At 48.0% G+C, this 16,235-nt stretch overlaps 1 protein-coding gene across 1 annotated transcript in view; it reads left to right on the top strand.

The window, feature by feature from the left end:
* LOC147113800 (regulator of G protein signaling 14-like) overlaps positions 1-16,235 on the top strand; it is a 96,097-nt gene that overhangs the window by 50,973 nt on the left and 28,889 nt on the right. The window contains exon 8 of the mRNA XM_085995129.1: positions 1,703-1,894. Within this exon, the coding sequence (XP_085851255.1) occupies positions 1,703-1,894 (192 nt within the window). The remainder of the gene's footprint in view (positions 1-1,702; positions 1,895-16,235) is intronic.

Below are 16,235 nucleotides of genomic sequence, written 5' to 3'. Positions count from 1 at the left end.
AGCACTACCAGTTAGCGGCACCATTAATGTCCCGCGGAATTTAGTGGGAGGCGCTAACGGGTGGCGCAACCTACTGAATTTCTCCCCCAACTTCTTTTAGATCCTCCGTGAGTTTTTCTTAACGTGAATTCTTCCAAGAGGATCTTCTTCACATTTAAAAGTAGTCAACACTTGCAATGGACTAGTTGGATAGTGGAGGCAAACAGTTTTGAATCAATTAGAACCAGTTGGATGCTGTGGTGGGAGGACTGTAGGTTTCTCTACATAGATGAGCTAAGATGGGTCGAATGGCTTTCTTTATCTGTTTCTATCTTGTAATCTTGTGGTTTATTTTTTATGGAAAAGAAAATAGTGTTGAAGTTATGCAGTAGATTGTGTTCAGTAGGTGATAGGTAAATTTGATTTGTGGCATTGGACTAGGCATCTACAACCTCAAGTTGCTGAGGTAAGAAGCTCCTGCGTAGGTCCTTTCACCATGTTGAGGGCAGCTGTCCATCCTGTTGCTGATAAACAGCTCAGACTTGGGACGACGGCCACTGAAAGGCGTTGCCAGGAAGCTGGGTATGAGAACATGTGCTCATGTATAATGAGCTCGGTGCTTACCACGACTGGAGTTGCAGAGTGGCAAGCTTCTACAGCTGAAGCTCAGCACCTCCAACTGGTGGAATCAGTGGTGTGGACTCATTCAGTGGTCAAGAGGATGGTGACAGTGCACTCGCACATGTTATGGTGAGTTGTGCTGCTCACCCTGCCACCTATGAGGAGTTCCTGGTGCCTGTTATCTATCCATTGGGGACTCAGCTCTATGGTCGGCAGCTGTCTGACAACCAACTAGTGACTATCCTCCTGAGGGGAGCTGAGAGCTGAACGGGGTCTTTTTGGTAACATGTGATGGAAGCTCACAACCAAGTCTGTGGCAGATTCACTCATCTGATAGCTGAGCCAGCCTGGCCTTCGGTCCTCTATGGCACTGTTAAGCGAGTCAAGCTTGCTGGTCAACCATTATGAAGCCTGGAGGGGGTAGACCTGTCATTGGGAGCGGGAATGGTTTTCCATTCTGCCCCAGATAACCCTAGAAGTCAATGCCGCAACAGGCAGGGTGTCTCTAAATGGACAAGGTGTGGGAAGCAGCTCTGGTAAGCTGATCCTTGTGCCTAATAGAGGGTCCCTAAGACTTGGCATTGCCACTCTGTGCCCAAGCTCTCTGGACTTGGGTAAGAGGGACAATGTGCATTATATAATGGGCAAACAGAAACAACAACAACTTGCATTTATACAGCACCTTTAACATAGGAAACCATCCCAAGGCGCTTCACAGGAGTGTAATCAGACACCGAACCACAAAAGGTGCTATTAGGAGGGGTGACTAAAAGCTTGGTCAAAGAGATAGATTTTAAGGAGGGTGTTAAAGGAGGAAAGAGAGGTGGAGAGATTTATGGAGGCAATTGCAAAGCTTAGGACCTAGCCAGCTAAAGGCATGGCCACCACTGGTGGGGCGAAGGGAGTGGAGGATGTACAGGACTCCAGGGTTGGAGGCTTGTAGATTTTGCGGAGGTTACAGGGAGGGGCCCCACAGATAGGTGTAGATCTTTCAGTTGCAGTGAAGGGCTTCCAAACATGGATGACCAGAAAGAAAACTATACTGAGATGCACTGAGTGAACCACATTGGCATTTTAACACAATCTGTGCTTTTGGTTGCAGAGTGAGAGACCGAACCCAGAGACAGAAAAAGAAAAGAAAGTGAGATACTGCTGCATTTACCTCCCCGACAAAACTGCCTCATTAGCAATGGTTCGGCCTGGCTTGACCATCCGAGACTTACTGTCTGGGGTATGTGAAAGACATGGCATTCCTTTGGCTGCTACAAGCATCTATCTGGCTGGAAGCGAGAAGGTAAGCTGGTGTTTAGCACTGTACAATGCAAATGGCCATTTTATTTCTAGGTAGCATGCCCCGCTACCTTCATGGGTAATGTCACTAACTGGTATAGGCTTCATACAGAGCACAAGTCCCTGGGGTCGATTCAGCGGAACAGGAGTAGGCCACTCAGCTGCTCGAGCCTGTTCCACCATTCATAGAAACATAGAAACATAGAAGATAGGAGCAGGAGTAGGCCATTCGGCCCCCCGAGCTTGCTCCGCCATTCAATGCAATCATGGCTGATCTTCCAAATTCAGTACCCTGTCCCTGCTTTCTCCCCATACCCCTTGATCCCTTTAGCCTTAAGAAATATATCCAACTCCTTCTTGAATATATTTAATGAATTGGCCTCTACTGCCTTCTGTGGTAGAGAATTCCACAGGTTCACCACTCTGGGTGAAGATATCCCTCCTCATTTCTGTCCTAAATGGCTTACCCCTTATCCTGAGACTGTGACCCCTGGTTCTGGACTCACCGAACATCGGGAACATCCTTCCTGCATCTAGTCTGTCCAGTCCTGTCAGAATTTTTTAAGTTTCAATGAGATCCCCTCTCATTCTTCTAAACTCCAGCGAGTATAAGCCCAGTCAACCCAATCTCTCCTCATATGTCATTCCTGCCATCCCAGGTATCAGCCTGGTGAATCTTCGCTGAACTCCTTCCATGGCAAGTGTTAGATCCGTGATTCTGAGAGTATGATGTTTTCCAAGAACTACACGGATGCTGTAACTTAACAATCAACAGGTGTTTACTGGAGTAGGGTAGCCTCAAGACTGGGGGTACAGAGGCATGCTCAAGGCTTATATAGAGGTGTGGTCACTGCCGGTACTACAGTATACAGGAGCTGTAAATTCTCTCTTAAAGGTACATACACTACAATTCCTCCCCTTTTAGATTAGCAGTACCCATAATATTCAAATAACAATTAACACTTTAACATGCACATTAAACAACAATAGTTCATTTATAGATTCAGTCTTTGGGGCGGCTTCCTGATCCTTTCGGGATAGCACCTTTCCTGAGGTTCTTGTTCTTGGTGCGGAGGCGATTCTGGCCCCTTTTCGTCGGTTAGTTCATCGGTTTCCACTGCTACTGGTTCTGAGGTAGATGCTACCGGTATGTCAGGTTCATCCCCAGGTACGCGAGACATGGGGTTGACTCGTTCCTGTGATGGTAAGATCTGATCGACGTGGCATCTCACAATGTTGTCCCCGACATCCACTGTGTACATTAATGGCCCCTGCCTTGTGCATATCATTCTGGGTTGCCATTTCTCTGTTTGGTAGTCACGGGCCAAGACTGGTTGTCCTACATTGAAGCTCCTTGTCGGCTTCTCATTGATGTGCTGGAATTGTTTATCCTCAACATTTCTTCGCACATTTGGTCTGAGCAAATCCAGACGAGATCTCAACCTTCGGTTAAAGAACATCATGGCCGGGGTCTGGTTGGTAACTGCATGTGTCGCATTTCTGTAGGCTAATAGGAAATTGTCCACCTTATGCTGTAGTGGAATTTCATCGTCGCACATGACCTTTATCGCCTTTTTAAAGGTTTGTGCGAACCTCTCAGCCAATCCATTTGTGGCTGGATGATACGGGGCGGATGTGTAATGCCTTACCCCATTCCTTCTCATAAATTTCCGAAACTCTTCGGACACAAACTGTGGTCCATTATCAGAGCAAATCTGCTCTGGCAAGCCGTTCCTGGCAAATATGGTCCGTAGGACTGCAATCGTTTTCTCTGTAGTGGTTGAGGACATTTTTATCACCTCAGGCCATTTTGAGTGAGCATCCACTGCTATTAAGAACATTGAGTCCATGAATGGACCAGCAAAATCAATATGCACCCGTTGCCATGGAGAGGAGGGCCACTCCCATGGGTGTAGAGGGGCATGTGGTGGTGCATTTTGGACCTTCTGGCATCCTGAGCAGCTCTTGGTTAGGTCCTCGATTTGTTGATCGATCCCCGGCCACCACACATAAGCCCTAGCAAGGCTTTTCATTTTCACCCCTCCCAGATGACCTTCATGAAGCTCATTTAGCACTTTCTCCCTTAACTTGGGTGGAATCACCACTCTGGATCCACACATCACTGTCCCCTGGCATACTGACAGCTGTTCTCTTCTGGATGAGAATGCTGGCAACAGTGAGTCGCCATGTGTTGGCCATCCCCTCACCGTCAAATCATATACCCGAGACAGCGTCGGATCATTGCGGGTCTCCTTCTCTATATCCGCGTTAGTTACTGGCAATCGTTCAATTATTGACGAATAAAATATCTCGATAGGGTCCACTGCTGGTGCTTCCTCCACAGTAGGCAGTGGCAGGCGTGATAGCCCATCAGCGTTTCCATGCTGTTTCATGCCTTTATATTATATTTCATATTGGTTCGCCCCTAGAAAAAGGGACCATCTTTGTAACCATTGTGCAGTCATCACCGGAATGCCCTTCTTTGGATTAAAGATGGAGACAAGTGGTTGGTGGTCAGTCAGCAAGGTGAACTTCTGCCCATGCAGATAGTGGTTGAATTTTTTTACTCCCCATACTAGGCTGAGGGCCTCCCTGTCAATCTGGGCGTAGTTGCGCTCGGCTGAGGTTAGTGACCGAGACGCAAAGGATACTGGGCTCTCCAACCCGTCTGGGAATTTGTGCGACAGCACCGCTCCAATACCATAGGGTGATGCATCACATGCCAAACGAATTGGTAGTGCTGGGTTGAAATGGGCCAACACCTCTTTTGATGTGATCAATTCTTTGCACTTCTGGAAAGCTTGTTTACGTTCGTCATTCCACTTCCATGGTACCCCTGTTTGCAGTAGGGTGTTCAGTGGGTGTAATACTAGACAAATTTGGTAAGAACTTATGGTAGTAGTACACCAGCCCGAGGAACGACCTCAGTTGTGACACATTTTCCGGTGCTGGAGCCTTGACTACTGCCTCAATCTTTTCAGGGGACTTATGTAACCCCTCTTCATCGATAACATGGCCAAAATACGAGATCTGCTTCTGGAAAAACTCGCACTTGTGGCGATTAGCTCGTAGCCCATATTCCTTTAATCTAGTGAGCACCTTCTCCAAGTTGGCGAGGTGATCACTGTTATTTTCGCCCGTGACCAGGACGTCGTCCAAATAACACTGGGTCCCTGGAATCCCTTGCAGGACTTGATCCATCGCCCTTTGCCAAATAGCCAGAGCCGATGCTACCCCAAACACCAGCCGGTTGTATTGGTAGAGACCTTTATGAGTGTTGATCGTGAGGTATTGTTTCGAGGCTTCTTCTACCTCCACTTGCAAGTATGCCTGGGCTAGATCAATTTTGGTTAAGCGTTTACCTCCAGATAGCGAGGCGAAAATATCCTCAATTTGTGGAAGCGGATATTGTACCGTGTGAAGGATTGGGTTCACTGTCACCTTAAAATCCCCACAGATGCGGACCTTCTTTGGTTCCCCAGGCGTATTACTCAACGACCTCTTCATTACAGGAACGATGGGTGTAGCCCACTCGCTCCAGTCTACTTTGGACAGTACTCCTGAACGTTCCAACCCTTCCAGCTCTGCTTCGATGGCTGGTCGGATCGCATAAGGCACTGGTCTGGCCTTAAGAAACTTTGGGCTTGCATTTTCCTCTATTTTAATCATTGCTGTTATGCCTTTTAGTGTTCCGAGTCCCTCCTGGAACACTTCTTTTGCGTCAGTTAGCATTTTTGACAGTCATCCAGATGTGACGTCGTCATCCTTTTTGGCCTCAACCTTCAGTGCCTGTATGGAATGCCAATCTAATTGTATCTTCCGGATCCATTCACATCCTAGTAGTGGTGGTCCTCCATCTGGCAATACATATAGGTCCATTTTAGGTATTTCCTGGCCTTTGTATATCACTTTCACCCTTATTTTTCCTTTGGGGTAGACATTTTGCCCCGTGTACGTCTTCAAGACAATCTCTGTAGCTTTCAAGGGTATATGTGAGAATAGCCGCTTGTAGTCCCTTCGGTTTATGACTGTTAGGGCTGATCCTGTGTCCAATTCCATTTTCACTTGGACTCCGTCTAGCTTGAGTGTAACCCAGATAGCCTGGTGATCCTCCATTTTGGTTACCTTATGTAGTTTCAGACAACCCAGCTCCTTGCTTCCGGAGTCTGTATCACTTTTCTGTTCATCTGAACTACTGTCCATTACCTTTTGTACCTTTTTGTACTTCTCCTGTGGAGATTTCTTGCTGTTGATTTTCTTCCCAGACCTGCAGACTCTTGCTATGTGTCTTGCTTTTCCACACTGTCTGCACACTTGGTCCTTGAACCAACAATCCTTCTGGTCGTGTGTTGTTCTGCCGCAGCGATAACACTTCCCTGTTCCATAGGACATTTCATTGGTGCCATATTCTTGCGGTTTCCGTTGTATCTCTGCAGCGCCCCTTGTGGCTGCTTCGTGTGATACTGCCATGCTGAAAGCCTTGTCCAGCGTAAGATCCTTTTCTGATAGAAGCCGTTTTTCGGTTCCTTCACTTTGAAGCCCACACACAAACTTGTCCCTTAACGTATCTGCTAGTCCCACTCCAAACTGGCAGTGTTTCGATAGCTTGCGCAGTTCCGTTAAGTACTCAGCATTACTTTCGTCTTTATGTTGGTTCCTTTTATGGAACTTAAATCTTTCTGCTATCAGCAGCGGTGTGGAGTTTAAGTGGTCCTGTAGGATTTCTACTATGCTTTGGAAATTCTTATTCACAGGCTTCTCTGGGGTTATTAGGTTTCGCAGTAAGCCATAAGTTTTTGCACCCATGGAATTTAACAAAACCAGTGCTTTCCTAGCATTTGGCACTTCATTCGCCCTGCAGTACACCTCTATACATTCCACATATGTCGCCCAATCTTCGACTTCATTGTCGAACGTAGAGATACTGCTACTCTTCGGCATCCCTGGGTGTGATTTAACTGTCAAAAATGGCATCTCCCGCGCTCTCCCTTCTTCTCCGTTGGCACAAAATGGCATCTCCCGCGCTTTCCTTTCTTCCCGCGCTCGCCCTTCTTCTCCGCTGCGGCTTCTAAAAATGGCGTCTCCCGCGCTCTTCCTTCTTCTCCGCGGCTCAATGGCGTCTCCCGCGCTCTCCCTTCTTCTCCCCGTGGACACTGTTCAGCCCTTGAGCCCTGGCTGTGCTCTGCGCGTTTTTTTTCTTTGCGCCTTTCCCGTTTCCGCCGCTCGGTCCTGAACCCGGCTGCTGCTTTACCCTCTCTCTCTCCGTTTTGTTTTTCCTCGACGCCGCTCGGTTTTCAACCCCCGGCTGCGCCCTGTGCGCTTCACCCTCTCTCTTACCCCGTCGACGCTGCTCGGCTTTTTCTCTGCCGTCGGTCGGCTCCAGCCGCCGCTGTCCGGGAAGGGTCTGCGCTGCACCTGTTGTCATTCTGTTGCTGATCGTCGTGGCTGGGGAACCAAGCCCGGCGCTCAACAGCCTCCCCTGTGATGTACACTCTCTGCCGGACGACTGGGCGGTTGCTCGTGGTCGACGCCCGTGCTTCTGGCCTTGACTTTCTTCCACCGCCCTCCCGGAGCGAATCCTCGAACGGAAATGCAGAGTTGCAGGTAGATTCAAATCGACACTCGTCGCCACTGTTAGATCCGTGATTCTAAGAGTATGATGTTTTCCAAGAACTACATGGATGCTGTAACTTAACAATCAACAGGTGTTTACTGGAGTCGGGTAGTCTCAAGACTGGGGGTACAGAGGCATGCTAAAGGCTTATATACAGGTGTGGTCACTGCCGGTACTACAGTATACAGGAGCTGTAAAAGTAGTTCTCTCTTAAAGGTACATACACTACAGCAAGAACATCCTTCCTCAGATAAGGTGACCCAAACTACACACAATACTCCAGATGTGGTCTCACCAAGGCCCTGTGCAACTGCAGCAAGACATCCTTGTTCCTATACTCAAACTCTCTCGCTACGAAGACCAACATACCATTTGCCTTCTTAACCGCCTGCTGCACCTGCATGCTTACCTTCAGCAATTGGTGCACAAGGACACCCAGGTCTCGTTGCACTTCCCCTTCTCCCAATCTACTGCCATTCAGATAATAATCTGCCTTCCTGTTTTTGACACCAAAGTGGATAACCTCGCATTTATCCACATTATATTGCATCTGCCATGCTTCTGCCCAATCACCCAACCTGTCCAAATCATCCTGGAGTTTCTCGGCATCCTCCTCACAGCACACACGCCCACCCAGCTTTGTATCATCTGCAAACTTGGAGATATTACATCTCGTTCCCTTGTCTAGATCATTAATATATATTGTGAATAGCTGGGGTCCAAGGACCGATCCCTGCGGTTCTATTAGATCTATTAGATCATGGCTGATCTGTATCTCAACTCCTTTTATCTGCCTTTTCTCCATACCCCTTGATATGCTGACAGGATCCTGAATCCCCTGCGCCACCTCCCGATCCCCTGTGTGACAGACAAGTCTCCTCAACCACGTTCCTTCAGGTCGAACAAGGAGATTTTTCTGCAGATGAGGAGCTGATTTTTATTTTTCCATTCTCAGCCCATGGACACTGAGGCCAACTTCTTTAGCTGGCGTAAGTTAACATAGGGACACGGGGACAGGGGTAAGCCATTCAGCCCCTCGTGCCTGCTCAGCCATTTTGTTAGATCATGGCTGATCTGTATCTAACCTCCATTTACCCGCCTTTGCTCCATATCTCTTGATACCCTTACCCAATAAAACTCTATCAATCTCAGTCTTGAAAGCTTCTATTTACCCCCAGAATCCACAGCCCTTTGGAAGAGAGAGTTCCAGGTCTTCACAACCTCCTGATTTCACTCCTGAATGGCCTGGATCTAATTTTAAGATGTCCCCTTGTTTTGGACACCTAAACTGATTTGCGCCTCCACAGTTCCGAGACTTTTCCCCATTAACAAAACAGTCCAATTTGTCTTTCTTGGATCCAAAGTGGATGACCTCACACATCGCCACATTGAACTCCATCTGCCATAGTTTTGCCCACTCACTTAGTCTGTCTCTACCCTTTTTTTACTTCCTGCCCCCATCTGCACTACTTACTATGCCTCTTAACTTAGGGGGAAAAATTGAGTCCCGCCCCCTTTGGGGCGCTAACTTCGCTGGGACGCTACTTTTAGCGCCTCGAAAAAATTAGCGCCCCCGTGGCCAAAATTCATTGGTAGCATCCCAAGAGGGAAGCAGGGCGCTACTGGAAGCGTCCCACCTCCCTCTTGGGGCGCTGCGAGGGAATATCGCGGCGCTACGTGCCACGGTACTGCAGGCCTTCCTCCACTTCTTAAAGGGGAGGGGCCTTGCACAGCGCGACCCGGGGCCCAGCTGGGCCACCAGAGATTGGAGTGCCGGCAAAAGAGCCCGGCACTCCGAGGGGAGGGCTGCACAGGAGGCCGGGGACAGCAACGGGGGCAGGTGCTGGCAGGCGGCCAGCACCTCACCTTTAATTAGCACCGCCCCGGCTGCAGGTAGGCTCCCCTAACCCTGTCGGACATAGCGTCCGGCGGTAAGTCAGGGACGATACCGAAGATCGCGGCAGGGGTGGTGCGCATGGCGATAACGTCATCGCCGGTGCTGCAGCGCCGCGGGGCGCTAACGGTTACCGCTGCTGCTAACCTCCCGCTAAATTTCACGGGAGGCGTTGGTGGCGCCGCGCCCAGGCACTAGTTGCTTTGCGCCCCATTGGTGCCCTAAGAGGGCGCTAAAGGGAGGCGCAAAGCAACCACATTTTTCCCCCTTAGTGTCATCTGCAAACTTGAATATACAACTTTCTATTCCCTCATCCAAGCCATTGATATAGATTCCTATTGGTATAGATTCCCATTGATATAGATTCCCATTGATATAGATTCCCATGCCAAGCTGAGTGAGCTGCTCTCGGCTGGGGCAGAATCTGAAATACTGCAGCAAAAACTTGCAGGTACATCATGCCTTTAACGTAAAGAATGTTCCAGGATGCTTTATAATTAGGCAAATAGAGAATAAACACAGAGACATGGGAGGTGGATTAGTAAAGGTGGCCCAAAGTTTGGTGGGAAAGTTTTTAAAGGCGGGAAGGGAAGGGGTTCCAGAGAGTAAGATCCAGGAGGCTGAAGGCTCTGCCACTAATAATGGGGCAAAGAGAGGAAGATGATTACAAAAGGCCAGAGTCAACTGAGCAGAGGGTTCAGGGGTAGGGATGTAGAACGTAATTGGCTTTGGTCCCTGTGCGCTAGGGAGGGGGCGGGTTAGCCAGGGTTCCTGATCTCAGCCATCCCGACTGCAAAGTATGGGTTTACAACAGGCTTGGCTGTGACGTCCTACAGTCAAATAGCCTGCCAATATTCAGTGTCTCAGCCCAGACATGGCGGCTAGCCCTTTGGGTGAGTTACTCACGGATTAACGAGGTATCCACAAGCCTAGCACTAGTCAGCACCTTCAGAAGAGGAGTGGAGAAAATTATAAGTGGTAATTGTAAGAATAATTCTTACCCTTTTAGTAACAGGTTCGTGAAAGCTAGAGGCAGTAATATGTCTGACAGTTAACTTTATTATTGCTTTATATATCGACGTGCAGAGCAGTACATGCAGTCCTATCTACTATTACTGCAACCCTCATCCATGCCTTTGTTACCTCTAGACTCAACTAATCCAATGCCCTCCAGGCTGGCCTGCTACCTTGCACCCTCCATAAACTTGAGCTCATCCAAATATCTGCTGCCCACATCCTAATTCACACCAAGACTCATTCACCCATCACCCCTGTGCTCGCTGACCTCCATTGGTTCCAAATCCAGCAATGCCTTGATATTAAAATTCTCAGCCTTGTTTTCAAATCCCTCCATGGCTTCGCCTCTGTAACCTCCTCCAGCCCTACAACCCTCCGAGATCCCTGCGCTCCTCCAATCCTGGCCTTTTGCGCATCCCCAATGTTAATCGCTCCACCATTGGCGGCCGTGCCTTCAGCTGCCGAGGCCCTAAGCTCTGGAATTCCCTCCCTAAACCGCTCCACATCTCTACCTCTCTCTCCTCCTTTAAGACACTGCTCAAAACCTACCTCTTTGACCAAGCATTTGGTCAACTGTCCTAATATTTATTCTTTAGCTCGGTCAATTTTTGTCTGATTACGCTCCTGTGAAACATCTTGGGATGTTTTACTACGTTAAAGGGGCTATATAAATAGAAGTTGTTGTTGTCCTGCATCTAGAAAACTCATGTATAAAGAATTCTCCGGGTGCCTGTCCAGGCCCTTCGCGATACCCCTCCTTGAAGTTACCCAAAATTCCATGCATGAATTTTGTATCTCTTTTTATACCATGTTAAAAACGGAGCATTTATTGTCTGATTCTTGCAGAGTTTAACTTTGTCAGGTGTTTTATGACCATTATATCATTGAACATATTGCTGGACACAAACAATTATAGGGGCATATCCTGGTCAATACCCTGTTCCAATGTTATCACAGCAACCTGTGCTTCCTATCTTTGCTCTTACCAAACTGTGGCTTTCGTCCTGGGCTGTCTCTGTGATAAAAAGATAAGATAAGCAAGCACACAGTTTCCACCAGTTTTAATTTAGTCATGTGGTTTAAACATAATTGGTACATTAGCTATTCTGTTTTCATTCCCTATTAAAAATAATGGCCCAAAATTTGCGATCGGACGCCTCCGACCTGTAAAAAATCTACGAATGTACCTGGTGGCCCGGGAGATATGGAGGCTTGCGAACCTGGGCCTCTTCGGGTCCGCGTGGGCAGAGCCCCACGTATCCCAGGGGTGCATACAGTTCGCAAGCGTCCCTGGGATCATGTGGGCCAGCCCAACCAATAAAAGAAGGGAATCCCCATTCATACTTATGGGAGTTGATTAGGTATGGAACTCCCACAAGTATGAATGGGGGTCATTTAAAAAATACACGAACACATGAAATAAAAAAAATTTTAATTACATATTTAAAATTAATTAACATGCCATTTAATTAAATATTTTAAACGAAAATTTAATTTTTTGAAAAAAAATTATTGGGGAAAAATTGAGTCGCGCCCCCTTTGGGGCACTAACTTCGCCAGGGCATTACTTTTAGCGCACCGAAAGAATTAGCGCCCCCGTGGCCGAAATTCATCGGTAGCGCCCCAAGAGGGAAGCAGGGTGCTACCGGAAGTGCCCCGCCTCCCTCTTGGGATGCTGCGAGTGAATATCGCAGCGCTACGTGCCGCGGTACTGCAGGCCTTCCTCCCCTTTTTAAAGCGCGACCCGGGGCCCAGCTGGGGGCTTCAGAGGAGGCCAGGGACGGCAGAGGGGGCAGGTGCTGGCAGGCAGCAAGAGGATTCTTGACAGATCGCAAGTTCTGGGTTTTAGCGCATGCGTTTTGCATGCCTAAACCCGGAACTTGCGCGGCCATACGGGCATGTACACACCTTGTACGCACCCATAGGGGTCGCAAAATATGGCCCAATGTAAAAACATACCTATATTCTTACAGTAATGATACAAATAGCACTGGTTATGACAGAGCCCGAATTTTTAGTCCCGATTGTACGTTTTAAATTCAATCAGTAACATATTTAGGTAGAGTTTAGAAATTATAACACAAGCCAAAGTGGTTAGAATGTGGAACTCGCTACCACGTGGAGTAGTTGAGGTGAATAGCATAGGAGCGTTCAAGGGGAAACTCGATAAGCACAAGGAAGAAAGGAATAGAAGTATATGCTGATAGGGTGAGATGAAGTCAGGTGGTAGGAGGCTTGTGTGGAGCATAAACAGTGGCACAGACCAGTTGGGCCAAATGGCCTTGTTTCTGTGCTGTACATTCGATATAATTCCATGTATTACCCTGTTCGGGTAGGCTCTGCTCTGCCCTTCGCTCTTGGTTTTGACACAAAGTTTTCACTTCAGGGTGAAGTGAATGCTAGCCACCCAGGAAGGGGGAAGTTACAATCTTACTTTACACTACTGTAGGAAGTAAAAGTAGTTTTGAAATAAATAGGTTAATTTAGTGTAGTCAGGAGTGTTTTTAACATCACGTGATATTCTGAAGGCATTTTTTTTGTTAAACCAAGCTTCACATGTCTTTAGTACATGATAGACTTGTTAGCAAAATGAAAGCCGATGGGATTAAAGGGACAGTGGCAGCATGGATACGAAATTAGCGAAGGAACAGAGAAAGGAGAGAGTAATGGTGAACGATTGTTTATCTGACTGGTGGGAAGCAATGTTCCCCCTAAGGTGTGCAGACGCCCATCAATTGGGAGGTCCCGCACAGGCTGCTCACAAGAAGACACAGCATATGCGCGGCTGCACACAAAATTTAAAGGGGCCGTGCACAAAAAAAAAATTAGAGGGAACATTGGTGGGAAATATACAGTGGTGTTCCCCAGGGGTTGGTATTAAGACCACTATTTTGATATATATATTAATGACCTCGATTTGGGTGTACAGGGCATAATTTTAAAGTTTGCAGATGATGATAAACTTAGAAATGTAGTAAACAATGAGGCAGGTACTAACAGACTTCAACACATGGCAGATGAAATTTAACGCAGGGAGGTGTGAAGTGATACATTTTGGTAGGAAGAATAAGGGGAGGAAATATGACCTAAATGGTGCAATTTTAAAGGGGGCGCAGGAACAGAGAGACCTGGGGGTGTATGTACACAAATCTTTGCAGGACAAGTTGAGAAAGCTGCTAAAAAAACATATGGCAACCTTGGCTTTATTAATGGAGGAATAGAGCACAAAAGCAAGGAAGTTATGCTAAACCTTTATAAAATACTAATTAGGCCTCAGCTGGAGAATTTATCGTGTTAAATTCTGGGCACCACACTTTAGGGAAGGATGTCAAGGCCTTGGAGAGGGTGCAGAAGAGATTTACTAGTATGGTACCAGGGATGAGGGAATTCAGTTATGTGGAGAGCATGGAGTAGCTGGGGTTGTTCTTCTTAGAGCAGAGAAGGTTAAGAGAAGGTTGGATAGAGGTGTTCAAAATCATGAAGTGTTTTGATAGAGTAAATAAAGAGAAACTGTTTCCAGTGGCAGCAGGGCCAGTAACCAAAGAACACAGATTTAAGGTGATTGGCAAAAGAATCAGAGGCTACATGAGGAAACATTATTTTACACAGCGAGTTGTTGTGATCTGGAAAGGACTGCCTGAAAGGGTGGTGGAAGCAAATTCATTCGTAACATTCAAAAGAGAATTGGATAACTACTTGAAGGGAAAACATGTTTAGGACTATGGGGAAAGCGCAGGGGAGTGGGATTAATTGGATAAGTCTACCACAGGCACAATGGGCTGAATGGCCTCCTTCTGTGCTGCATCATTCTATGATTCCATGACCGCTACCTGCTCTAAGGTCCAGGTCTGTCACAAGGGTTTCATGGGTCACGTAGCTGTACACTATAGAGAAACATAACAATAGGAACAACAGGAGGCCATTCAGTCCCTCAAGCCTATTCCGCCATTCACTTATGTCATGTACCTGAACTCCAGATAAAAAACCTGTCAATCTCAATTTTGAAAGTTTCAATTGACCCCCAGCCTCACAGCCTTTTGGGGAGGGAATTCCAGAATTCCACTGCCCTCTGTGTGAAAAAGTGTTCCCTGATTTCATCCATGAATGGCCTTGCTCTAATTTTAAGATTATATCCGCTCGTTCACGATTCCCTCACTTGAGGATATAGTTTCACTATCCTAGGAATTGGGAATTGAAAAACGGGCACTTTGTGGACACCTAAGGTCTCACACTGGCAGGCAGGAAGCGCGCGCACACTTTCGGCCAGAAATGCACCACCTGCTATATTGGGTAAGGACAAACAAGCGGCGTCCTTTACCCACATCTGAAGCAGACATTAGGCCCATTGGATATGCAAATAAGGGGCTTCATGCATGTTTGAGGTCTCTGCTGCAACATTGGTTTGCTCCCTGAGACATGGGGCTCAATTTTCATTGTGCCGTGGAGTCGGGATTGGAGGCATGCTGGGGGTTAAAATCCCGAAATCGGGGGTCCCGACCCCATCCCGCCCCCAACCCGCCTCCATGCCAGTTTCAAAGGAGGCGGGTACCCGCCCTGCACTGGGACCCGCCTACCCGAGGTGGGAAGGGATTAGTGCCAATTAACTGCCTGTTAACATGTAGTTAACAGGCAGTTTTTAGCCTAATCCCTATTTTTAAGTTTGAACTGTGGGATTCCCGATGGCTCCAAACCACGCCAAGTTGGAGGAGTCGGGCCGTCGGGTTGAAGGACTTGGAGGGGGCGAGATGTCGGTGTTCAGGTGAGTGATGTGTGCATGAGTGCAAAGGTAAGTGTGTTTGGTGTGTCTAAAGTGATTAAAGAAGTGTAAATTACCTTTTCTTACCATTTCAGCCTTCCTTCCTTTAGGTTCGGGGAGTCCCTCATCTCACTGGCACACAAAGCAGAATGGCTGCGAACTGTCAAAAGTGACAGTCTGCAGCTTTCTGTGCAGGAGAGATTTCTAACTGAGTCTGTGGAGAAGGACTCATGTTAGAAGTAAGACTGTCAGTGTTTGGCAGCTTCAAACAGCTGTGAAATGCTGATATTTCATCTGTCAAAACGTCTTGACAGATGAAATTTCAGTCTGTGACGTTACCTGTTGCCGGGTGGCCCTTAATTGGCCTGCTGAGCCTGCTGGGCGAGCTCAACAAGGTCAATCAAGTTAAAATCGCGTGGATTGGCCGCATCTCGATGGAGGCGGGACTACAACCCCGAAAGTTGTAGTCCCGCCTCCAACCTGACTCCTGAATGAAAATCCAGCCCATACAGTGCCATTGTGGGCTGAATTCAGGGAAACCAGCCCTACAGGACACCTGCAACACAAATGGTAACTTACTGCTGAATGTGGAGAGAAGAGGAGCAGTAATGCTCCTCCCCGCTCCAAATTAAAGGGCACTCTCATTCGCTGACGCTCCCAGCCGTCCTTCCCCCAAACTCCCGCCCCTCCTCCCCCTTCCCCCCGGTCCCGAGATCCCCGAGCCCCAACCTCCTTTGTCGCTGGCCCTAACCCTGATCTCCCGCCTCTCCCCTGGCCCCCGAGTTCCCACTCCCGGCGCTCCAGGTTCCCCACCAGGTTACCGATCGCCAATGGGCACTTATCGCTCCCCTGAGGCCCACGATCTCCCCCATGATAACACCTCCTGCCCGGCCGCCCCATCCCCGCCCTGACCTTCACTTACCTGAGAGTGGCTATGGCAACAACAACCCGATCTTCATTCCGTCCTCTTTGGAGGGCTCCTCCCTCCACACTAGCTTCATGATAATGGGGTCCGAGGACCAATCCATTTTGGTGAAGGGTATTTACTCTGCGCGGCGGGTATG

This window comes from Somniosus microcephalus, chromosome 8, assembly GCF_052327205.1.
Source record: "Somniosus microcephalus isolate GS21.2 chromosome 8, FLI_Smic_1.0, whole genome shotgun sequence".
NCBI classification, from domain to species: Eukaryota; Metazoa; Chordata; class Chondrichthyes; order Squaliformes; family Somniosidae; genus Somniosus; species Somniosus microcephalus.
The sequence above is the reverse complement of the archived record's forward strand: the minus strand, read 5'-3'. Positions and strand labels throughout refer to the sequence as shown.